Below are 26347 nucleotides of genomic sequence, written 5' to 3' on the forward strand. Positions count from 1 at the left end.
ATTCATATATCGAGTGATATTTGAACCGGTTCTGTGATTCCTCTGCACCAATCCACACTTCCCAGTGTAGCAAAGTATAGATAGACAACCCCCATGACTGAAAATCATGGTGAGACCATTCCTAACAGAATTGATAAAAGGCTAAGCACATTACTCTGCAAAGCTGCACGACACTGAAGTGGTATTGTAATATGAATTGTTTACCACCAATGGAAGAACAAAGTAATTGATATTAAAGGCGGGATTATCCGAGTATGATTGCTGGTACACTCCGGGTCCTTGAAAATCGTATTATTTGTTCGTGGATTAGAATCGCGATTGTCAACATATCAACCACTGCATTGTGGTTAATATATGGGGGAACGTTTTTAAGCCAGTGTCGCCCATCCGTCAGCAGTTCTACACCGGTAATCTTACCCTAAATACGGTCATTTACGAAAGGCAATCGGAAGATAGCAATCGGGACTATGCAGGTGATGATGGTATTAATTCTGGAGGCAGTCTGCTGTCAAGATGTAGCAAAAGAGGATAGGGCGACACGGTTGAACGTGTTTCGTAGCTGTAACGATGGATGGTTTATCGAGGGAAAGAAAATTTCCATTTGTAACGAATGGCATCCCAAGACATAAGTGTCCACTTGCTGCAAATATTTAAAAAGGTGTTTTTTAAATTGACGTGTCCCCTGCAGGGGCCCGAGGATGAAAGGTTATTTAAATAACATTTTTTTTAATCCTGTGCAACATCCTGCAGACCTATTGGTATCAAAAATGCTAGATTTATATTTATCAACCAGACATTCGTAGATTTTTCTGGACTATATTGTTTACGTTTACATTAAAAAGGTTGTATTAACTGACGCACGACAAAGGTAGACGATGCCACGATGTAATGGTTAACTCACTGGACTTCCAATCGAAAAGTCACTGGGTTCGATCTCCCGGCGTGGCCATTGAACAATATATCAAGTTTTTTAAACCTCCCCTGCCTCTGTCCACCCACTGTTAATCGGTCGGGAAGCACGTGGGGAGCTAAAGCACAGGTACCTCTTCCAAGAGGACTGCCCAGCATAAAAGTCAGCCAAGGCCAAAGGCGTAGCTCGGATATTTTGCGCCCGGGGACGGACTAAAAAATTGGCGCCCCCCCCGTTTAATCACATACCAAAATGTAATTACATGACATGTAGGCTGTGTGTGGCGGGATATATAAACTTTTAGGTTGCGGTGTTGATTTGTGCAGTAGTTTCAGGCGGCCGCGCCCGCCGCAATAATTTATAATGTAACGTTGTAAGCCTCATTTTGGCGCCCCTTTACCTTGGCGCCCGGGGACATGTGTACCCCCCTGCCCCCCCCTAGCTACGCCTCTGGCCAAGGCACCCTCTAGAGGAGCTCTCGACAGCTCGCTCCAGTGGAGGCCCTTCCAACAGCACTGACAAGAGCAATCGCAGGGCTGCACTTATAGCTTTCATTTATTTTTACAAACGTGCGTACGATACCACGTGTGCATGCTTGTTGTTTGGAGTTGAGCTTCGTGGTCACTTACGTGAGCATGTATCGCTTCCTTTGCAGCACTTTTCACATCAGAATATGACTGCGAGTGAGAACGGAGGGAAAGAACCCCAAGAGCAGCAGCAACAAGCTTGAGCGCCGGAGTGGGGCGACGCTCTGGACTCATCTCACCTGCTGCGCCAGAACTCAGCGTGGAGGACACTTAATTGCGATTTGCCCGCCCCATCTGATCACATGGAACTGTGCAGCTTTACAAAAAAAGGTGGGGGGGGGGAACAGAAAATACCGTGCAAAAAAAGCAAGGAGCAAATCGTTGAAAAAGGGCTACGTCTGCGTGCTCGCGTGCAAGGTGTATTTTTATAATCGCGCTTTGTGACGAGTGGATTATTTCAGATTTTATCTTTTATAATGAGCTTTTGGCCTATTTGTAGCGTGCAAAGCTTGTAAAAACACCATCGGGATTGGTTCCCGAATGACCCCAAATCCATTTCACGTCCTTTCAAAACTCAAGCAGGCATAATCAATTAATATTCTTTTTTTACACTGCCCATAAAGACCTCTGAGAGTATGTAAATCACCAAGGGCTACGTGGACATTTATGCTACAATGTTTATAATGATAATCACTTTTAATATCGTAATGTTTCATCCTTAGCAATTTGTTATGCAATCAGAGCCATCCTTTGGCAAACCAAACAGGCACATATGTATATGAAGGCCGGCGCAGCGCACGAGGGGGTGGGGTGGTGGTCAGCGCTATGATCCGCCCATCTTTGTATCCCCAAGTGCCAATGTTTACACACTGCAGCACACGAGACACTAATTTAAGGCTGAGTCTACCTAAGGGAGGACCAAAACCAAACACACGCACACAAAGTCATGTTTCTCCGTTTATGGAATTGGCCCTTAACACAGATTTTATTTGAATGTGGTTTCGCATTTTCATGTACACGTTGGCATGTTGAACATACCTTGCAAGGCTGAAATACAGGCGACCCTGTGCACGTACAATATTATTGGATACAAAGTCAAAACACACACGTGCACCAAACTCAAAGACCTCGGCTATTTCACGATACAAAAATAGGCTGCCAGCACGGATACACAAGAAAACAATTTGTATCGCTTAATTTTTAATTTTTTTTTAATCTAATTTTTTTTTTTACTAACCGCGGAACCATCTACTATACAGGCTTAACTTACACGGACAGAAAAATCATTATTTTGTTAAAAAATAAAGCGTACACCCAACACAGCTACACAAACGCTTTTAAAAACAGTTACCGCGCGTTAGATGAGAACAACGCGAGAGCTGTCAGGGCTTAGGGCGAGTGTCTAATGGAAGTGGTTCCTAAGCTTTTTTTTAAAAAAGGACAAAACAAATATCTAACATAACTTAAAAAACACACACATGAGCCCAACAACCATCCACTGGAACGGAGAGAGGGGAGGGAAGGTTTCACGGGCGGCATGTACTTGTTTCGTGAAATGCTAAAAAAAATGGCTTCATCGTCTAGAAATGAGGTGGGCGAGGTTGCGAGGGAAGTGCAGCCGCGCTCGCATGATCCGGCGCACGGCACTGACTCGTGACCCCAATGTTTACTTTAAACGCAAAGCTCCCGTCGTGGTCGTCGTCATCGTTATACCCATGAAGAGTTTTCTCACTGCGCCAACGAATCGGTGACTCTGCACATAACTGTAATGTAAAAAACCACGCTTACAAATAATACTTTCAGGTAGTGTGGTAAGAGACGTAAACAAAAAATGTCACATCTCAAAACATAATTGTACAAAAACAAATGAAAGTACTAACATTTTTCTTAAAAAGCACGACCTTTAACAGCCATGCCAATGATCGGTCTGGGTAATTTTTTTTTATTGGTATTTGTTTTACCTCCTGTACACATTTTTCTTGATTACGTTTTTACTTCTTAACTTTGGAGCATTTCATGCAGAGGTTTTTAATTCTATTATTCTAGCGCAACGTCACGGCTCGCTTAGAACCCAAACATGCTGGGAGACACGAGGTCATTCTCCAGCCATCCCGTCTTCACCTCCGACCCTTGAACTTTACCCTTTGGGCAGAGAGGAGAGGGAAGGAAAAAATACAAACACATGTCTTAGAAAAAAACTGCACGCACATTTAACAAAAAACGTCTATAAACAAAGGATTTTTGGTAGTATTTTACGCGGTTATTATACAAACTTGGCTGCTATTGTTGCACCCTGAGCAAAAAAAATAAACTACACTGGCAATTAAAATGCACGCACCATCTTTGGCTCGAGTTTTGATTCATGTGACTGAGAAAAAACCCCGTGTCTGGTAGGGTAAGGTGTGGGTACTCCCAACTCTTCCAAAACATCTTGCCAGTGTGGAAGAGTAGGCCAAATATATCCTCAAGAGGGGCTCTCTAGACCTCCCTCTAGTGGAGGCCCTTCAAGCAGCACAAACAAAACAATTCAAGGATGCTCCTTTACAATTTACCTTTGAAAGTATTACAGAAATGAGCATGGCAAACCTGCAGCTCTGGAGCTGCACGAGGCTCTTGAAGGACTGCTTCGTGACGTCATTTATTAAGGACCGTCTCTCGTATTCACGTGCATTGCAGCACTTGAAATACGTTTTTTTTACGGAATTTGAAAAAAAATGGGTTTTCTACCATTTTTGTAAAGGACATCAACACCAGAGTGCTGGTGGTGGACAGTGGGGGTAGTTTGTGGGTGGCATTTTCACTCAGTGAATTCGTTTAGAGACCATAGGCAGCAGCACCACCATTTCACAAGCGGAGAGCTAAATTACTCCTTAGCAGAGAGTGGTAGTGGGGGGCATTAGGAGGATGGGGGTGGGGTCCAGGGCCGGTTCACTCGTGCTCGTTGGATGTGGAGTTTTGAATCTAGAAATCTGCAGGAGTGCCCCAGGAGTACTCATGTTTCACTCTGCTACCAGGGACAAGTGCCTCAAGACGGCCCCTGCTTCTGCAGATTTCTCGGGTTTCAAAGAACATAACAGAGTCCTTGTCTATAAACATCTGGCCGTTCACCAGCATTGGTTGAAGCAAGCCTGACTGCTGACAAGACACTGCATGTCAAAAACCAGTCCAGAGTTTGCTTGCATTGAACCAATGCCGCCAAAAATGATGCACTCCCAGAAGTCATTGTGGTTGATGGGAAGTATAAAAGGAACAGTTATGCGAAGGAGAGATGTCTGCTTATTTGTTTACAAAAGAGCCGCATTTCTATCGAGCCGCGATTGAGCTGACCGGGAACCAAGTGTGGCTCTCATAAGCCACTGGTATAGACTTTAATCACTGCAGCAGCGTCACAAGAAAACAAAAACATCGTTTGCAACATGTTAAAAAGGGTTATCTGCTGTCAGTTTGTGAACGTGTGTTACCTTTGAGTTTTGCCGGTTTGTTTAATGTTCACTGATGAGTTTGCGCCAATGTTTCAATCGGCTTTTTATTTTTCTATTCTCACCGAAATCGTAACAATGAAAAAGAATACATTTTATGCGCAAAAACCAGAACTAGATATTTCGATTATCAGGACTGTCAAACATTTTACCAATTATGGCAAAATGGGAAATGTGCAGCACCATTTTAACCAACACATAGTAGAGTGCAACGAAACTCGAGTAATGTTGAAAAAAACCCATGTTAGGTCCTCCAGCTCATTAAACAGACAGATTTTAGTTGATGCATATATTGAAAATGCTGCTTGCGGATGTGAATTAGTGTATAATGATATCTCGCCACCTACAACCCTCCAATCCCACGCCAAAAAGCTATTTCCTTACCAGAGTCATCAGGCATAGAATTACATTGCATACTCTGTACCAAGGAGCCTCTTCCATGCCTTGAATTTAAAAATTCACAGACGAAGCCCAGGAAGGTGCCTCCTCACCTGTGGCATGTAGTATGGCAGCTGTTGATCCTGGGAAAGTGGCATCACTGTGGGCTGCACGTCCTTCATCTGCAAGTCAAGTTTATTTTTCATTACATACATGGTGGCACCTTCCTGGCACAAATCTGCCATGGGTGGTAGAGCACAGGATTGTTGGCGATTTAGCCAACATGATGCCGTGTAGCATAGTATGAACAAGGCTCAATTATTGCAACTGACTACTCTACGGGATGTCTGGCAAAAACATGACCGAGCTGCAGTGTGTACAGAACTCTTTGGCACGTGTCGTGATGGGTACTGCAAGATCTGACCATCTCCGTCCAGTGCTCGTCAAAGCTGCATTGGCTTCCGGTTTCCAGACAAATACGTAAGATCACACTCATTACACACAAAGCGCTTGCCAAAAATGAACCACAACACCTTGCTGATCTCGTCAAGGAGCATAAACCATCATGCGAACTCCAGTCATCCTTGCAGCAGCTTTTGGCTAGCCATCGAACAAAAGACGTTCACTGCATCACGCGCTTTCATATGCGTTTCTGTAGCCATCTGGAATGCTCTTCCTTCAGTTATTAGGAAGCCACTGAAGCGATGCACTTTAAAATCAAGATTGAAAACTCATTTCTTTAGAACAGCTTTTTTGTGTTTAGTTTTTGTACTTACCCCATAACCTCTGATTAGCACAGTATGGTGCCAAAGAGGTTCAGCATACGTATGCACATTTGGCAAACAGCACAAGCCCTACCCTGCTGCACTTTCTATTAGCAAAAAGTCAATATCAAGAAATCTGGAGTGAGAAATTCACACAGGTGCTGCATGGAATCAATAAATTCACTAACAGGCAATTCGCCTGGTTCATCCTTGGCAATGAGCCAGTCGTGGCAATTTCACATTCCTACTGCAGGGTTAGAATATTTCCATTGGACAATTACTGTCATTCAACGGAGGATTGACACATCATTTCATGGGTTACTATTTTAAGCTTCGCATTACGTGCAATGAATTGCGTAAAATTGTGTGTTTTCCGATTCCTAATGCTGTATGTCATGGGCCCATCTGACCTACCCCCGTGAGTTCAAACATGTGTATTCTTTGGTCAAACTATTAATGTGAATCGTGACAGCTCATTTAATCCTGATTAGGTTGCGGGGGGGAGCGGGCATATTAGGTATGTAGTGAACCCACACAGACACACATCACCATCAGCTATAATCAATCCACCGATAGACTGAGGCCTCCCCGAGGTGTTCCCATCCCTCAAGGTCCTACAACGCAACAATCCATCTAGTTCCTGCACATGAGCTCCTGCCATTTCTGCATCTCTGTGGTGGAATTCCCTCAGGTGAGGGTTTCTTCCTTTGCCCGACACTCCATCTTTAGTCTCGACCACCGGCAATCGCCTCCGAATGACGTGTTCTGCCCAAGCAAACTTTACTACAACCCTTAATATTTTCTAATGCTTTGTCAATCTGGCAAAGTGCCTACATTTTTTCTATCGGTGCAATTACCAGCTATGGACCATATAGTAAACCACGATAGCCTGTACTATAAAAATGAGGAATAGCAAAACTACACAAACTTTCTAATGAAGCAGTCTCGTGCCATTTAGCTCCTGAACAGAAAACCAGGAATGCCTTACCGATTAGAAAAATACAAACATTACACACACATCCTGTATTAAAATACATTTTACATTATTCCCGACTAACTGCAGCAGCTCGTTAGAACCAAAATGTTAAATAATCGATGGAATGACTGAATACAATGCAAGACTATACTGTCCCCCCCCCCCCAACTACAAATCATTAATTCATGCTTTCAGGCCGAGTGGCCGCAACAATAGGTAAGAGCTTACCCGCCTGCACACAATGACCCCGGCGTCCCAGGTGCCGGTTTGTACAAGCCGGAAATTAAAACCGTCTCAATTGCCTGGGGCGGGGGGGGGGGCTACAATGTCAACAGAGGGCTGAGCAGCAAAATCAATCGCTGTACTGCACCACACTCCGACATCTATGCCGCCCGCCTTCATCAAAGCGCACTGACACCAGCGTGGCAAAGGGTGGTCAAATAACCCCCCATGGGCCGCACGGTGCAGCGTGGCTCTTGCCCAGAGGCTGATTGACAAAGGGGCCGCCGCACACGTATGCAATCGCTTGCAGATGGCATGAAAATTAACCAGATCGCAGCTTTGGGAGGTTCACACTGGCAGCGATAACGAGCAAAATAACCTGACCAAAAATATATACACACACACACAGCATTACAGAAACAATCTACCTCGCAGTGCAATGCAGCCAAGTGGCAACAGTGTAAACTTAAAGACCATGTCAGCCCGTGATTGAATTGAACCATCCCAAGGGTTTGCGTGCAGCTGAGAGATGTGGAGGGAAGGGGGGGAGGGAGGGGAGGGAGGGGGTAGAGATACGCGAGGGAAGGTGTGCATGTTCGTAAGGGAGAGAGGGAGAGGAGGAACGACCGGATCGGAGATTGCGATGGTAGTCCTTGCCTTTCCGATCTGCGCCTGCAGGTCACGCTCAGGTCCCAGCTCCGGCGTGTGGAGCCACTCGCGGCCCTGACAGGGCACGCCGGCGAACCGCGCCACGTCGTCCTCGCGCCCGCCCGCCTGGTAGTGCTTCAGCTGTGCCATGCCACCAGCAGAGAGCACAGCCAGGTGGAAGACAGCGAGAAGCAATGCTCAGGCAGGAGCCATTAACGTGCTTCTCTGCGTACACGAGCATTGGGCAGAGCTCATCCCCCATTGCAATAGGATGTTGCTGCTGTGTCGGATTGTTTGTATGGAGTGCTCTTGCAAATAACATCAGGTAACCAACCGCATTTGTTTAAAAAGCCTGACACTGCTGATAAGATCCACAAGGTTGAAACCAGTTAGGAGTTTGTATCCTTAAACAAATGTTGCTGGATAATATTTATCGGGGGATCCAATGGACTGAAACAATATTAGAATCTATATGCTTAATGTAACCCAGGTCTCCTTTGGAAAACAGATTTGCAGTTTCAATGGGCTCTCGTCTAGTTATAAATAAGGATTGCAGTTGCTTATTTGCATACGTTTGTGGTCCTTGAATAGTGATGGAAATCACACATTACGATGGTGGAGACCAGGCTGTACAATAAGCACAAATTGGTACTAATTTTATAGAACCCAGAGTGATTATTGGCTGGGTATCCCACTGGAACACCATTTAAGAGTTGATTCAAGAAGCCTCCCGCATAGAATGCGAGATGCACTCATACATGCCCCGTGTTTAGTGTGCTCCATGACATGACAACTGCTAGTTTAGCGATCCCAAAGGCATTACACTGAGATAAGCGAAACTGTAAATTGAATTCAATACAATTATACAATATTTTTTTAGTGTGCAGTCAACTGCCGGCACTCACAATTACCATTTCTGAGTTTCCAATTCATTTTTCTTGCTCAATAAATACCGTTTCTTGTAAAATTTGAAAGGGACAAATACAAATGTATATGTCGCACAGTGCAAGTATTGGCCATGAAAGTGGAAACGATTTAAATTTGCTCATGTAATCCAAGCAACATTTTTGATGCAAAGTTATTTCTCACAATTAACAGAAGCCCAGTGACACTCCCCGCAGTTTCAGTCGTGCTCCACACAGAAGGCACAAGCGGCCACTCCGCCCGTGTGGACCACACGAGCGCCACGTCACACCCGCGGCCCACTTCAATCGGTTCAACCACGAACGGATATTTTTTTTACACAATTTTTACATTCATCGCAGCATCTCGGCATCGCGTGTGCGCAGGCCAGATAATTTTCCCGCATGTCATGGCGTCGGGAAGGGAGCGGCGGAGGGCCGTTGTGGTGTGCAATCCCCCCTGCCTTGCCGCAGCACGGCTCCGCGTGGCGATTGACAGACATGGATTAGTCCTGCTCAAAAGGACGTGCAATGCAGCCGGGATCCCAATACATTGATCGTTCAACTCCAATGTGTTAAATAGCACACAATGTGCTGCCTCGTCCACTTCTGCATTATTACATCATTTCAACAGTGTGGTGTGTGTGCGTGCAGATGAAGCATCACGTGAGCCCAACGCGTTCGTTACGACGATAGGCACAATGTGACCTTTTTCCCCCAATTGTTTTCCTCTCCCCACAACCGGACAAAAAACACGAAGCTCTGGACAAAGACAGTGAGAAAAACCGTGATCTATGCAGTCGGTACGAATTGAATCTAGGCTTCGTTAAACGGGCGTGATGTGAAGGTGGTTCGCCACCAGTGACCTCAATCACAGGAGCAGGCACCGGCGTGACTTGGGGCAGCACATTACGCAACGGTTTGGCTGCTTGGAAGACCCTTCTACTTTAAATATTTCAACAACAACAAAAAAAACCCTGCCACCACCCTGTTAATGGCACACGACCCCACGCAGCCCCCCGCGACTGCACCCGCCAACGCACTGACGCGCATCATCCGTAAATACACAGCAACGTATTTAAAACACACAAGAAAATCCTCCGTGACTTAAAACACGCCCTGCGTTTGCCTGTGTCTTTGTGCATCGGCCAGCGATGAAAGCGAGTTTCTATAGACCAAGGGTTTTTTTCAAACTCCAATCATCACAGCGATTCACCACAATTAATATCATTATGGCTAATACACCCCGCAGTAATAATAAGGGGTGGCCCACTGGATTCTAACCATGAACCTTTGCAACAAGCGACGAACGCGCTACCAATAGGCCACCTCACCGCCCAATCTTCTGGGGCATGTTCCAGCTGCTCTGATCACGAGATGAAGACGTAACCAAAGCTCCTCTCAATCTGTGGAACCAGCGGCTTCTTTTGTGTTTTGTTTAATTACCGGTGCATACCACTCACAGGTGTGACTTAGATCATGAATTGAATTAAAAACAAAGTTACGTTAAAGAGTGCGTGACATTCCGACAAATTTGAACGTACATCACAGTTGATCCACTTCTAATGCTGGACCACTCATCCCAATAAAATCACAAATCCAAAATTGGTGAGATATTCTTCTTTAAATCTTGTAGTAGACACACAAAGATCCTACTTATATCTGTATAGACTGTTGAGCAAAGTGCTGTTTATCCGAGTATCTTCTAAAGGGCAGCATACCACATGAGGTGATAAGCATGACCTGCTCCAGATCCAGCCAGATGCCCATTTAACAACAATGAGTTGGTGAAGGATAAACCCAGGAAGGGTTCAAATTCCTTATGTCACTAATGTTGCAAATGGTCAGGATTCATTCCCGGGTTACCATGAACCATTACAATGATAGCGATCACCCACGTAGCCTACATACACTGTTGGAGCAAGTGCTGCTAGCAAAGAGCTATTAAATATGCCACTGCCCACGAGGGGCTAGTGCGAACAGCACCAGCATTGCGCTACCTTTGTCTTTTTAGCTCTGATGCTTACACACCCCACCCGGTATCCTTTAAGGGAGAATCCAGGACCAGTTCACATTTCGCTCGCCACTAATGTACATTTCCTAATGCCAGGAAACAAATTCAGATTGGCATGTTCATCATGCACTTACAACTACCCCACTGCTCCATGCAACAGACACACACACACACACAAAGATGCACGCATGCTCAATGCTGAACAGCCAATTACTCACCACTTCGTTGCTGAAGCAAAGAGGGGAGTCGACAGAGGGCTGAGGGACCATCTCCTTGTGGCTGCCTTGGTAAAGGGGGCTCCCGTACCCGTACAGGCCCTGCAGGCAAGGAAATCAATAATTCACTGACATTTCCGAGAATTTTTTTCTTCTTTCCAATTTTTATACTATTTTAGTTTCACTTTGTTAGCTGTATATTGATTTAAAATGTTCAAAAGAAATGTATTCCATTTTTTTTTTACAATTGTGGTGAGGCTTTAATCATGCATTGTAATAGTCTGGGAATTACTAATTCTTTTGTTAATTTTAATTGTTATGAGTTTTTTGGGGTTGGTTGCCAGAGCTTCCCATGCAGAGGCTTGAATCAAGAACGACAGTGTTTAAGTGGAGGAGCACATGACCTTAATCCCTAATCAAGGAGATAGTCACCACATGTTTAAGCAATTTCTTGAACCGCAAGTGTCTGCAACATTCCAGTTCCAAAGGAATGAAATCACCTGGTGAGGCTTTGTTAATTTCCCATGGGAGAATGCACTATCCATATAAAATAAAAACCCCAAAACACAAACAGCATTCTCATAATTAACACTGCCTCATAACAGAAAAAGATTATAATAGGTTGATGTTTTAGGTAATATTCTTTGGGTCTTTCGGTAAAGTCACGTAGATAGGTTCAAAGAAAATAACAAAAACTACGACATTTCGATCAAAGAATATGAATTCCTGCAGTCACTAAAGATTTAAGTCAAGTTTTAGGTAATGGTCCTTCTTCAGAGCATAGAGACAATAGTCTGATATGTGAGGCCATTATATTTTTCTGTCTTAAATGTAAATGGTTTAATCGTATTCCCGCTCGTGCATCACTGCCGAAGCACTCTGTTCATTTGCGTTACTCTATAAACCAATGGACCAGCACAGAAATTTGGACAAATTAGAAATATCAGCCAATCAAATAAAAGTGATGGTGTGAGGTAACCTTTTTATATTATTGCCTTGAATACATTACAAATATGATATTAGATGTTTACTTACTTCTACCAAACACCAAAGCTCTATTTAGCCACTTCATGTGATAATGACGAACAGAAAATATGCGGTCTGATCCCATGGACTATATTAACAGCGAAGCATCCGCCAAAATCATGGCAATGATTTGGGAGGCCTTGTCATTGTCGTGATAATCACGACATAGATTTGGGAGGCCTCATGGCTAATACAGTGATGTCGTCCTTGCAGCGGTTCACGATGTGAAGTTGTCATTTGTTTCAAGAACACGTGCGGTCAATTTAAATTGTGTCATTCATAATGAATTGCAATCACAATGTAATCATGATTGGTGCTGTAATTATAATTATAACCGACTCCAGATCTGGTTCCAAGAATCAATTATATTTTGTCTCTTCTTTACCATCAGTTCATTTTTCTGTCCCATTTGTATAGTCTTTTTGGCTCCATTAGCCAAAACATAACCATAGTATATCATTGAAATTATTTGCATAAATCACAAATCGTAAAGCGTTAACATGCACGATACGATGCATGTATCCTGAGCGTAAGAATGTATATTTAATTGGTGAATCGATGCACCATCCCATGCTGTCCAATTAACCCGTCATGACCACATCCACGGTAAAAACTTTTGCAAAAATATGCACCAGATCAATCCCACACGCCCAGAGTCTTGAATCACGCGAGTGTACGGCTCTGGCGTGGCGCACAAGGGCGGGAACCGTCACCTGGTAGGCGAATCCGTTGAGCGGCTGCTGGTGCGCGTACAGCGCTTGCTGAGCCGAGCCTTGTCCACCAAGCCCCGCGTCACCCGGCAGAAACAATCCGGCTCCGGCCGGACCAACACCTGGCCCTACTCCGGGCCCCACGCCGGGGCCCACGCCGGGGCCCACGCCTCCGACTGTGCTGGGCCCCCCCGTTGCGTAGGAGCCGGCGCTGTAGGGCGACAGCGGCGGCAGCATGCGATTCACCAGCCGGTTTAGGTGCACGAGCGAAGCTGCCATATTGGTCGGCAGCGGCATGGGCAGCGCAGCGGCCGCGCCGTTGCTTGAGCCAAGGTCGAACTCTGACCCCACCGCTCCGGGGCTTCCGGCCGCTGCCGCAGCAGCCACTGCGGCTGCCATGGCCGCCTCATCGGCCTGTGCTTCGCTCCGAGCCCGTGGCTCATCACTCCCATCGCCACCGCCACCACCGCCGCGGAAACTGCCCCCCTGCTGCCCCGCAGACGGAGGCGACTCGCTCAGCCCGTCCCCTTCGGCCCCGAGGGGCTTTGGGCCCTGTCGGCCAGGGCTGGGCGCGTACGGCTTGGGCGAGGAGCCGGCCTTGCGTCCGCGCTTGCCCTTGGCCGGCGTGCTGCCCCACTGCTTCTTGGCGCTCGGGTAGCGCTGGAAGAGACGCTCGCTGTCGTCCTTGCCACGGTTCCACAGCATGTCGCCTGATCCCACGGGGGTCGTGTAGCTCTGAGTAGCGAATAAAGATATGACCAAAATGTCACCATGGATCATGGCAAAAACGCTTTCTACATTCAGTCCAGTCCTCCTTATCCATCACACATGTCCTACCCAGCGCAGTCTTTTGGCCTTATCAACACCTACCTGCATGTTGTCTTCCAGACTTCTGCATTGCTTATGCTGTCTTGCCATGAAATTCCAAGCATCCACCTGTGCTCAAATTCCAAAAACGTAATCTTAAGCTGCTTAAGAGAGTCCAGTTCTCCAATCAATACAATAAAACAGGTATCACACATGCCTCAAATACCATTTTTATTCACACTTTTTTTTTCTTCCAAAGTGGTTTCCCATAGCTGATAGAACACCTGTCGTGCTCAAAGGAATTCGGTTTTTGACCACCTTCTCGCAGCCATCGCTGTGTTATGGACATCACTGCCCAAGTAAACAAAGTCCTCTTCCACTTCAGTTGACTTTCCTCCTGCTGGTACTGACCCAACTCTCTCCATTTATTCATAACTTGCTTAAACAAAGAAACTTCCTTCTACTGTCTGATGTACTTTCATAATTCTACCGAGTCCATTGGTTCCTCCCTGTTCAAAAGCTGGCTGAACTATGCCCGTCATACCTCGACCAATTCAGTGTTCTGCCCCACTGCTATTCCTAACCGAAAAAATGTCATTATTTATTATGAAGTTTTTTTTTTATATAGCAAATTTACCAAGTCTTATGACTTTTTTTTTTAGGGTCCTGCCAATTTTTGCAGTGTGAGCCGATGATTTCCACATACATTCCAATCGAGTATTTTGTTACTTCCCTCTACGTGACTTTACCGAAAGAACCAAGAAGATGAATCCCTGCAGTCACGAAAGCTTTAAATCGAAATTTATTTTGTGGAATTTATTTTCAAATTTGGCATATTGGGCACAAGATTGCCTCCTTTTGCGAATGACGTCACGGGGTCTTGACATCCGCTGTGAAGCAGAAGGCACGTATTTTTTAGTGAATGTACCCCGCAGTGTTAACCAGGGCAGCTGCTGGATTTGAACGATGAACCTTTGTGACAAGCAAAGAAAGTACTACCACTGGGCCACGTCACCACACCCAGACAGCAAGCATCCCACAGTTACCGGTAAAATCTCTTGTCATTGGGAATGTGACGATTGATTGGTTAAAAAGGATTCGTACGTTCACAATATGTGTATTGAATCGTACATATGAAGACCACAAAATACGCAAATTGCATGAAAATTGCATGCTAAGTATGTGCTAATTACCTGAAGTATAAATGCCATTACTAAGGCAGAACAGTCCAGAAAATAGGTGGCAGAAAATCAAGTGGCAGTACGAGATAAAAAAATACTATTGAAGTAGCTTGTGACCATGAATTATAACAATTCATCAAATCACCACAGGTGTAGAGGTTGATTTGTTACATGCCCAGTCAGAGAAACTGCTGCTAGGGAGTACCCAATAAGGCCAGTGTGGCAAATGAGGGAGTGGCGTGTTCAAAACTATGCACACCGAACCACTTTTGTGTCTCCAAATGCTGATGTAAACCGCACCGCCCCAGGTATTCATTTTAAGCCAAGTGAACCTAGAAGAGGCCCAGACCAGATTCAGATCGTAATTGCTAATGATGCACTTCATAGCAAGAATTTAAGCCTGGATTACCATCATCGCGATGTAATTGCGTTGACCACTAGACAGTAATACCCCGGTTTACGGCGAAGATGCGATCCTGAAAGGTGCGACGACAATTATCGACACGATGTAAATCAAAGCAATTTACAGGGTAGGTGGAGGTGAAGGCTGAGGGGAAGGCTGAGGTGACGGATACGAGAAAGGATGGATGAAGCTGTCAGCGATGCAAAATGTGGGTTGAGGCAACACAAATCAAATAGTGGTGTTAATAAAGTGACGACATATTTGCGAAATAACATAAAAAGGGGAGACGCAAATCAGGGCATTACTGTACCACTGTTCCGAACAAAGACAAAGATCCCCTGTATAGCCTTAAGATACTTTTGAAGGCTGGCACGGCACATCAAGGGGTGGGTGGCCAACACCATGCCCTAGGGGAGGCCCAGGACCAGTTCAGATAATCGTCAATGGTATTGGCTGTGAGCGGGAATGAAACTCGGGTTGCCGGGTTCGTAGTGCACAACTACAAAACCACACGCATGCACAGACATTGGGGGGGGAGGGCAAATGGAACACTCCTGGCCACATTTCATTCATTTCAAAGGCAGCAAACAGCGTTCCAAAACACTTCCATTCATGGAGATGGGCGATGTGTGTTTTGAAGCTGTGTGTATGCTATAATTACGAAATAACATGCAGTTTTGTCAACTGATATTTGCTGCTCCAAGCCACCCCCCCCCCCCCCCCGCTGTAGCCGTGAAGACATGTTCACAATGGCCTGCCAATTATATTATTCCCCCACCCACCCCACCCCCCCCCCCGATGCAATTAATATGAATTTATATAAGTACCTACAAAAAACTGAACAAAAAAACTAACGGAATCCAGAAAGTTGTCGATCCAGTTCTGCCGAGCCAAAGGGCAGTATCTCTCGCGGGGGGTCAGCACACACGCTGGCGTGAATAAAGGAGGGCGGATTAGGCCCGGGGAAGGCTTTTGGGAGCTTCCCAGAGGCTCCCACCGCCGCTGTTGTTGCCCTGAACCTCCGTTGTCGCTATGACCATGGTTGCACTGTTTACTTAAAAGATCCGAGTAAGTGACCCCCACTGTCCGCTCGGTCACATTCAGTGTGCACTTTCACAGGGTGAAATAAACAAAAACCCCAAGAAAAGAAACTGGCCCACCACATTTGTAATGTCACTTTTTTCAAGCAGCCACCATGGACAGATTAGCTTATACGTAGCTGTGGTGTTCGCTTGAATCACTGACCCAGAAGAATGAGAAATCTCTGGGAATTTGAGAAAAGCAGTTGCAATTATGACTGCCTATTTTTCATTACCTCTTCACAGAACCTGCTTATATTTGGAGACAATGTTAAAATGAGTACAAATGTGAGTTATTAAAACTGATAAGTTTTCAAGTCTAAGGACCAAAAAAATCCACTTCTAAATTTTGGTTCAACATTTTGCAATTAAAGTTCTAGTACTGTTTGTGCTATTCATTTTGCGTGAATAAGCCAGGAACGTTAACAGATATTCTGGTTGGATATGCATTTTTTTTGTGGGTCAATGGGTGGTCTGTGCAATAAGCTTGCTACCTACTGAGAGCAAGGCGCTTTGGTTGAAGGCCAAACTCGGTTTTACAATGTGCCGCACGTGAGAAAGCTGCAAATGGAGTGCACGGCATTCCTTGCCGCAGCGGATGCCACTGTGCACGAGATCCAGAAATAAGTCAACGGCCAGCACATGTGTATTCTTTTGCATTTCATGTGGTCTCTCTTGCAAGATATCTGCTGTCTTATTGGACGCTCAACTGGTTAGAAATAAAGGCTGCTGAAACTCTCTGTGAGAGGGGGCCTGAGAAAATATCTTCGCTGTAAATAACTATGAAGCGGGCTTAACAGCGCAATTGCATACGTCCAATACGTAGACCAAGATTTAAAAACTGTAAGGCAAAATGTTCAATGGCGAGCATTTGAATTTCGAATAATTACTTCCAGATAGGACGAATTAATGAATTAATTCCTTTATCAGGAAGCCACGAGATGGGCCATTAAGATAGGCAGGGCTACACTTACAGCAAATGAGATTTGGGGACACGTGCTTAAACGTTGTTGCACCACTACAAGGAATGCACCTGGTACAATGTGCAGTAAACCCCTACATCCCTTTTCAGCAGCAGGGAAAAAGTTTCGGATAGCCCAAGACATTTTATTGAACGATTTCGAAATTGTGGTCAACCGCCACTACACCGATCGCACCCAGAGGATCCACGCTCTTTAAGTAGTGACGCCTGCCCTGCCCTGACGTTACGTTAAATACTCCTCTTAAAACATTGGTATCTCAACCAGGGACATTCAATCAGAAAAATCTCCAGACTGAAAAATGGGAGAGAGGCCCTCCGTATTCAATGTGTGCATGCTATTCCACAATCAGCTATTGGCGACGGTACACGTCTTGTAGAAGCCGCTGAAGGCACATTAATATATGTAACGTAATGTCAGCGTTGGGATCGCATGGCATTGAAAACCAGACAATGCACAGTGTAGTGTGCACCGTAGATATGAAATCACAAGTTAGTCATATGTTCCTGTAAACCAGTTCTATGCCTACATATCTATAATTGCACAATTAAGTAATTAATAGTAGAATTAGAAATCTCTGCAAGAAGGTGCCTTGGGAGAAAAATAAAAAGGCATTCCGATGTGCCATAGGGATGGTAGACAAGGAAAGGGCAAGATGGGGGGGGTGGAAGCCTGAACAGCGACATTTCACAGACGGATTCCAGTGAATACTGTCTCAATATTTTAAATGCACTGCCTTATATTTTAAATCTCACCTGTGTAACCACGCCATTCTTGAGGAGAGGTTCATCTTCAAATGAGTAGGGCTGTGGAGAAACAACGAGAATAGAAGAAGTGGAACCACTGTGGCAAACGGTGACAATTTGTAAACAAAATCATTCATAATGCATAATAAACTGCATGCTACGGATCTGAAGAGCGAGACATTTGGCATGTGCGCAAGTCAACACACACCCACAGCTGGTTTGGTTTAGATATGCTGAACATCATGAACACACTCGCGCATGCGAGAAACGTACACATACAGTGTGTAGTGACAACACAAATGTGTGCGGGAATACCATGCGTTCACACAATGTGCAACTTATATTTAGCCTTTATATGCATATATACGAAAATGTACATTGTGCAAAGCGTTTTTCATGCAATTATACGGCAAAAACGCGGTTTGCAAAGCAAGGCACATGCGTGCATATTGCCGAAACGCTCTCACACAGATACAGCAATGCATGCACACACACAATGTGTGTATTGTTAGCGTGTGAACTGCAAAAAATGTGCATGCCTATCTATGCTCTACCATCCACATACACGAACTCACTCCTGAAGCCCTCTCGTGGCACACAAACCTCAAGATTGGTATTTAGCTCCTGAATATATTTACGGCCATACGCAAGAAAATAAATTGCATCGACTAAGGGGGGCTGTGCATTACAATGTATAACAGTGGCATATATATACACCACGATAACAATAATTATTCAGTCCTTTGTCAATCTACTGCTGCATGAAGGCTTGTGGGTGGGTGGTGTTTGATCATGCTTCCCCAAGCTGGTCAGTGTGGATTAGGGAAGGAGAGAGGTGGGGATGGGTGTGGGGAAGGTAGCCGGACCGGTTCAGATGCCACTCGTTACTGATGTTAGCCGTGGCCTGGAATCAAACCGAGGTTGCACGGGTTGATAGTGCAGTGCCGTAACTACTGCCCCACCGCTCCTCGTATCATCAATTTTGGGGCCCTGTTATGTTGTCTTGGGTGGTGTTTTTTATTATTTTTGTCTGAAGTGAAAACCAAATTGTAAACACATCATGGCATTGTCCTTCGGGTCCGTGCACAGATGAATTTGCATTTGTGATGTTACCAACCAACATTGCGATGGACCAAAATCAGTACTGTATGCATTCTTACCACTTTCATAATACATTTTATATTCCCAGTCAGAACCGATTTGCAATGGGACCAGATGCCTCGTGTGCAGCCAGGCACGAAGTGAGTGGCACCCCCTGACCCCAGTCTCCTACAAACCAGCTCCAAAAATGTTCCCTGTGCATTGTAAAGCACTGGGGGGGGGGGGGGCGGTGGTGGAGGGGGGTGATCCCCACTACCCTCCACGTCCTCTCCCTCCTGCGAACCTCCATCTGGGGCTTCACCAGAATTAAAAGGCTCATTATTGCAAACAATTCCAGCCGACCGTGAATTAAGCATCAGGGTTTGGGGGGGTTAGAGTCAGGTTAGAGGTAGGTTGGGGCATAATTATTAATTCGAATACAATACAATATTTGCATATGATAATTAGGTTATATTTAGACCATAGTTTGGGCTGTGGTTTTAGTTAACGCTGTCGGGTTAAGAATGGAGTTAGGGATAGATTATGGCTGTGGTTTGTGTAATATTAAGGCTTTAGGGCTAACAGAGTTAGGCATAGGTTCGGCAAAGTTTAGCGCAAATGCTAATGTTAAAACCTGGTTTATGGGTATTGGTCAAGCTAGAGGAACAGCAAAGCAATGTTTTTTTTATGCTATACAGGAGTGTGAATGCCAAATTTACGGTGAGGGGTCTGCATCAAATAATAATAAATCAGCTATTATCGATCCACTGCTGACTGAAGGCATCGCCTGGATCAAATACCAATGCCTTTGATTTGTCCACGACAAACTCAAATGAGCCTTACGATTCTTTCCAGGAGCATCCTACATTTGGGCTGTTTTCACAGTTCCGTTTAAACAAATAACAATCACGATTGCCTGTAAGAAACCTGGAGGACACGCACGGGTGAAAAGATGATGGACTCTATAGGGGGAAGAGGAGGGTTAACGTCGATCGCCCGTCACCTGTGCTCGATTCGTCGTGGGATTTTTTTGTTCACAGCTTTGTTCAGACACGAAACTACTTATAACCACCACCCATGAACAATGTCTTTCTGACAGCCCTGTGCTTCACCTGAGGACGGCTGCTTGCGTTGTGGCCGAAACGTCGTGAGAATTATTTTATTATGTTTTATTTTTATTATTTTATTATTTCCATTCTATGTGACTTTACCGAAAGAACCAAGAAGAAAATGAGAACCCCCCCCTACTCGTCGCAGGAGTTGGGGGGGGTGCAATCGAAGGCGTGGGACTCACATCTCCCGGAAGGAAAGCTGGTGGAGACACCTTCACGTTCTCCAAACGCCTCTTTACCAGCAAACGAGGCCGACCTTGCTGCTGCTGCTGTTGTTGTTGCTGCTGATGCTGCTGCTGGTGTTGTTGCTGATGCTGCTGCTGATGGTGATGCTGCTGCTGCTGATGATGCTGCTGCTGTTGGTGGTGGTGGTGATGGTGTGGACTTGCCTTGTTGCACAAACCTTCATCAGCACGCCGCTCGCCCTGCATGTAGCCGCCAGCAGCTGATGTGGTGCTGCTGCTGCTGCTACAGCAAATGCCGGGTTCCTTATCCGCACCTGGAACTCGGGGGTAGGGATAATGCTGCTGCTGCTGTTGCTGTTGTTGCTGCTGCTGCTGCTGGTGGTGGTGATGATAGGGGTGGGCGTACGGGTACGGCTGGTACTGCTGGTACGAGTACTGCTGCTGCTGTTCCGAGTAAGGATCGTGGTCATTGTCAGGGCGAGATGACGACGATGACGACGACGACGAGGACGGCGGCGGCGCCAGCGCACCCGACGACTGTGGAGAAACCATGCCTCCTTGTCCAGCACCACAACCAACAACAACAACACCACCTCCTCCTCCTCCACCACCACCACCACCGTCCTCGCTCTGTCCGCGGAGGAGATGGCGCGATTCCAGCTGCTCGCAGCCCGCCGCGTGCGCGCCACGAGACTCGGCGGCTGCGAATCCGCGGCCGCCTCCGCCTCCTCCTCCGACTCCTCCTGCCCCCTCGCTGCCGCGCACATCCATTGACGACGATGCTGATGATGCTGCTGCTTAGTGGTGGTACAAGATGATGATGATGCTTAGTGGTGGTACAAGATGATGATGATGGTGATGATGCTGCTTAGTGGTGGTGCAATATGATAATGATGATGGTGGTGGTGGTGATGATGATGCTGCTGCTGCTGCTTAGTGGTGGTACAAAATGATGATGGTGGTGGTGGTGATGCTTAGTGGTGGTACAAGATGATAATGATGATGATGGTGGTGATGCTGCTGCTTAGTGGTGGTACAATATGATGATAATGAAGATGATGCTGCTGCTGCTTAGTGGTGGTGGTACGAGATGATAATGACGATGGTGGTGATGCTGCTTAGTGATGGTACAAGATGATAATGATGATGGTGGTGATGCTGCTTAGTGGTGGTACAAGATGATAATGATGGTGGTGGTGATGCTGCTTAGTGATGGTACAAGATGATAATGATGATGGTGGTGATGCTGCTTAGTGATGGTACAAGATGATAATGATGATGGTGGTGATGCTGCTTAGTGGTGGTACAAGATGATAATGATGGTGGTGGTGATGATGCTGCTTAGTGGTGGTGGTACGAGATGATAATGACGACGATGGTGGTGGTGGTGATGATGACGACGACGTCGCCCAGTCGCCGCTGTATCATAAATCAATGCCTTGTGACGGCAGCCTGTGAGGGCAGCCTGCGAGGGCAGCCTGCGAGGACAGCCTGCGAGGGCAGCCTGCGAGGGCAGCCTGCGAGGGCAGACTGTGACGGGAGACTGTGACGGGAGACTTGTAGACTTGTGACCTCGTTTCCTCGGCGACTCTCGGAATGTGCGCGGGGCTCGTGCGCTCCACTCGCTCCCCGCGCGCTGCCGCCGCCGTGCGCGTGCGCGTGTCCGTCTCGCCGCGTGCGTGTGTGTGTGTAGTGTGTGTGTCTGTGTGTGTGTGTATAGTGTGTGTCTGTGTCTGTGTGTAGTGTCTGTGTGGTGTGTGTGTCTGTGTGTGTAGTGTAGTGTGTGTGTGTAGTGTGTGTGTGTAGTGTGTGTCTGTGTGTGTGTGTATAGTGTGTGTGTGTGTCTGTGTGTGTGTGTATATGTGTGTGGTGTATCTGTGTGTGTGTAGTGTGTGTGTCTGTGTGTGTGTGTATAGTGTGTGTGGTGTCTGTGTGTAGTGTCTGTGTGGTGTGTGTGTCTGTGTGTGTAGTGTAGTGTGTGTGTGTAGTGTGCGTGTGTGGTGTGTGTGTCTGTGTGTGTAGTGTGTGTGTAGTGTGTGTGTGTAGTGTGTGTGTCTGTGTGTGTAGTGTGTGTGTAGTGTGTGTGACTGTGTGTGTGTCTGTGTGTGTGTAGTGTGTGTGTGTAGTGTGTGTCTGTGTGTGTGTGTAGTGTAGTGTGTGTGTAGTGTGTGTGTGTAGTGTGTGGTCTGTGTGTGTAGTGTGTGTGTAGTAGTGTGTGTAGTGTGTGTGTAGTGTGTGTGTGTAGTGTGTGTGACTGTGTGTGTGTCTGTGTGTGTGTAGTGTGTGTGTGTAGTGTGTGTCTGTGTGTGTTGTAGTGTAGTGTGTGTGTAGTTTGTGTGTGTAGTGTGTGTGTCTGTGTGTGTAGTGTGTGTGTAGTGTGTGTGTAGTGTGTGTGTGTAGGTGTGTGACTGTGTGTGTGTCTGTGTGTGTGTAGTGTGTGTGTGTAGTGTGTGTCTGTGTGTAGTGTAGTGTGTGTGTAGTGTGTGTGTAGTGTGTGTGTCTGGTGTAGTGTGTGTGGTAGTGTGTGTGTAGTGTGGTGATGTGTGTGTGTGTCTGTGTGTGTGTAGTGTGTGTGTCTGTGTGTGTGTAGTGTGTGTGTAGTGTATGTGTGTAGTGTGTGTGTGTCTGTGTGTGTGTAGTGTGTGTGTAACTGTGTTTGTGTCTAGCTGTGTGTGTAGTGTGTGTGTCTGTGTGTAGTGTGTATAGCTGTGTGTGTGTATGTCTAGCTGCGTGTGTGTAGTGTGTGCAGCTGTGTGTGTGTAGCTGTGTGTGTCTGTGTGTGTGTGTAACTGTGTGTGTGTGTCTAGCTGTGTGTCTGTGTGTGTATGTAGCCGTGTGTGTAACTGTGTGTGTAGCTGTGTGTGTGTGTAACTGTGTGTGTGTGTAGCTGTGTGTGTGTGTATGTCTAGCTGTGTGTGTGTAGTGTATGTGTGTAGCTGTGTGTGTGTGTAGCCGCGTGTGTTGTGTGTGTAACTGTGTGTGTGTGTGTAGCTGTGTGTGTGTGTGGTGTGTGTGTGTAGCTGTGTGTGTGTAGTGTGTGTCTGTGTGTGTGTAGTGTGTGTGTCTAGCTGTGTGTGTGTGTGTCTAGCTGTGTGTGTGTGCGTATGTCTCGCTGTGTGTGTGTGTACGTATGTCTCGCTCTGTGCGTATGTCTCGCTCTGTGCGTATGTCTCGCTCTGTGCGTATGTCTAGCTGTGTGTGTGTGGTGTCTAGCTGTGTGTGTGTGGTGTGTGTGTAGCTGTGTGTGTGTAGCCGCGTGTGTGTCTGTGTGTGTGTAGTGTGTGTGTCTAGCTGTGTGTGTGTGTGGTGTGTGTAGTGTGTGTAGTGTGTCTAGCTGTGTGCGTATGTCGAGCTGTGTGTGTGTGTCTCGCTGTGTGTATGTCTCGCTGTGTGTGTGTGCGTATGTCTCGCTGTGTGTCCGTACGTATGTCTCGCTGTGTGTGTGTCCGTATGTCTCGCTATGTGTGTGTCCGTATGTCAAACTGTGTGTGTGTCCGTATGTCAAACTGTGTGTATGTCAAGCTGTGAGTGTGTGTGTGTGCGTATGTCAAGCTGTGTGTGTGTGGGGAGTGGTGGTGTAGCGGTTAGCGCGCTACGCTACGAACCCGGCGTCCCGAGTTCGATCCCTGCTCACGGGGGACACCAGTGACAATTATCTGAACCAGTCCCGGGCCTCCCCTAGGTCGACGTAGCCTTAAATAAGTACCTGGTGCGATGTGTAAACATCGCCACGAGGGAGACAAAGAAACCTGGGTGTGGTTCTGGCCACCCACCCTCTCGTGCCAGCCTTCATAGGCGCTTACAAACAGCACTTGCCTCAACAGTTTGTTAAAGCTATACGGGGGATCTTTGTCTTTGTGTGCAGCTATATACCAGTGTTTACGTGTATGTATAAGTATATATGTTTGCGCATATAGTATAGCTGTATGGCCTATTTGATATATTCTGGTCATGCCCCCACTGAAGATGAACATTAGTTTATGGGAAGGCTGATGAATGCCTTATAGGGTGATTTCAATGCTCGAGTGGGTTATCATGCAGGTCGGGGTGTTTGGAAGACATGGGCTAGACTTGGGCTCAATAACAACGGATGGTGGGTGCTAGACTTCTGTGCAGTCCATGGTCTTATAATCACCAAAATGCTGCCCTGGCATTGGCGCATCCACACAACATCATGGATACACACCAGGTCCAAGCAAGAACATCTGCTGGACTATATAGTGACAGCAGCAAATTCGAGCCCATGTCCTTGACACCAGAACCTACTGTGGAGCTGATCTCCGCACTGACCATCGGCTTGTCATTTGTAAGATCCACGTGCCATATTTCCACTGGGACGATGGGTGTCCAACTAGGACCCCATTCAAACCACAATAGCCTGGACTTGGCAAGCGATAATTTTTTCATCACTTGCAGCTAGGATTGGCATCGTCCCCCCACTGATACCGAGGGAAAATGGGTGAGGTACATGAGTGGCTCATGCAAGTTTAAATGGCTACATTGGGTACACGGTCCAGACCTTGCCAGAAATCCTGGCTGAAAGAGAAGGCGTATCGCAGCCTTCGCTCAGATGTTTGGAAAGCCATGGTCTGAAAGGATGAGTGGTGGTTGCGGGTTACTGAGAAAATGTAAACTGCCTTAGTAGCACGCAATCACACATCACATTTTAATTCCATCAAAAAATGAATTTTTAGAGTTACACCTATTACCATCCTTCAGGGGAAAAACAGGAATCCTATATATAACCTCAAAAAATGTTTGCAGGTTTTCTGAACATTTCTGTGAGGTTTTTGGGTAGGGAAAACCTACTCAGCTCAGATATCATGGGGCATAGTGAGGTTGACCCTTATGAGGTTGCTGCGCCCCAAATACTGAAAAAAGTAGCCTCTTCCTGTGAGTGGCTGGCTGACGTGCCATCTGTTGAGGAAGTGTGAAAGGCGATACAGAGCCTGAGACCAGGTAAAGCGTTGGGAATAGACGGTCTCTCAAGCGAACTGCTCAGGGAGTATGGAATTTGTGTGCAGGCTGCTCTATATGACATTATTACCACCATCTGGTACACAGGACGGGTTCCGAAAGATTGCAAAGATGCCATGGTGGGTCCCATTTTTAAGAAGGGGGGCAGCACTAATTGCAACAACATCGGGGCATCTTCCTCAGTGTGCCGGGAAAAATACTACAAAGATTATTCGACATTGCCTTGCCAGACACGCTGAGGAGCGGCTTGTAGAAGCCAAATATGGTTTCAGACCAGGACAGTCCTGCATGGATGCCATATTCCCTGGCTGTCTGCTACAGCAGAGATGTGGGAAATTTCAACAGGACCTACATCTTTTCTGTAATGACCTGGTCAAGGCCTATGATACCATCAATAGACTTGGGCGCTAGGTTATTCTTGTGCTTTTGGGGTCCCTGACTCTCTGCTCACAATTATTAAGGACCTTCACGATGGTGAGCAAGCCCGATTAAAAGCTGCATGGCAGAGAGTTGGAGTAATTTTCTGTTCACTTTAAGGTGTGACAGGGATGTCCTTTGTCCCCTATACTATTTAATATCTTTGACCATGTCGTTGGAGACGCTTTCCATGAGAGGCTTTCCATGGTTGCACCAGATAAATTTCCATCTGCTACAGATACAATAGGAGGCTGATCGATGCCCTGGTGCGATCAAGGGATGACACCCGATTGGTCAACCATGTTATGTATGCAGATGATATAGTATTTTTTCGTCACCGAGGAGTTGAATACTGTGGTGAAGAACCTGGAGCGTGCTACTAGAAAGGGCCTTACCATCAGTCTCACAAAAACAAAGCACCTGCCTGGGTATTTTATGTCATAAAAATTCCACCTCCTCCACTCCTCGTGAGTGATGGAGCAGTTGTCGACGTTTCCGTACCTGGCCAGTTTGTGTATGGCTCTGGTTTGGAAGCAGAGGTCTCACACCGAATCAGTTGAGTGTCAGTATTTTTTAAATCCTTTATATTAAGTTCACTTGCTTGCTTGC

General features: G+C 46.3%; 2 protein-coding genes across 3 annotated transcripts in view; one reads left to right on the top strand and one right to left on the bottom strand.

The window, feature by feature from the left end:
* The window catches only part of LOC133343804 (calcium and integrin-binding family member 2-like), a 24524-nt gene extending 20930 nt beyond the window's left edge, over positions 1-3594 (top strand). Inside the window, exon 7 of the mRNA XM_061553654.1 lies at positions 1566-3594. Within this exon, the coding sequence (XP_061409638.1) occupies positions 1566-1587 (22 nt within the window). The 3' untranslated portion in view covers positions 1588-3594. The remainder of the gene's footprint in view (positions 1-1565) is intronic.
* Positions 2387-22006, bottom strand: LOC133343803 (homeotic protein female sterile-like). 2 transcript variants are annotated; one of them, XM_061553649.1, is made up of 8 exons: positions 20342-22006; positions 17977-18027; positions 13642-13707; positions 12775-13506; positions 11039-11137; positions 7914-8045; positions 5408-5476; positions 2387-3579 (listed from the first exon to the last, which is right to left on the bottom strand). In XM_061553649.1, exons 1-8 carry the CDS (start codon positions 21113-21115, stop codon positions 3502-3504), a joined length of 2001 nt encoding a protein of 666 aa, XP_061409633.1. In that variant the 5' UTR covers positions 21116-22006; the 3' UTR covers positions 2387-3501. The 2 variants fall into 2 exon arrangements, with proteins under 2 accessions (XP_061409633.1, XP_061409634.1); XM_061553650.1 differs by lacking the exon at positions 13642-13707 and having other exon boundaries at positions 20342-22003.
* Between the last annotated feature and the right edge of the window lie 4341 nt (positions 22007-26347).

The sequence above is a fragment of the Lethenteron reissneri genome, chromosome 18 (assembly GCF_015708825.2).
Source record: "Lethenteron reissneri isolate LAM-NWPU_2019-01 chromosome 18, ASM1570882v1, whole genome shotgun sequence".
Lineage (NCBI taxonomy): Eukaryota > Metazoa > Chordata > Hyperoartia > Petromyzontiformes > Petromyzontidae > Lethenteron > Lethenteron reissneri.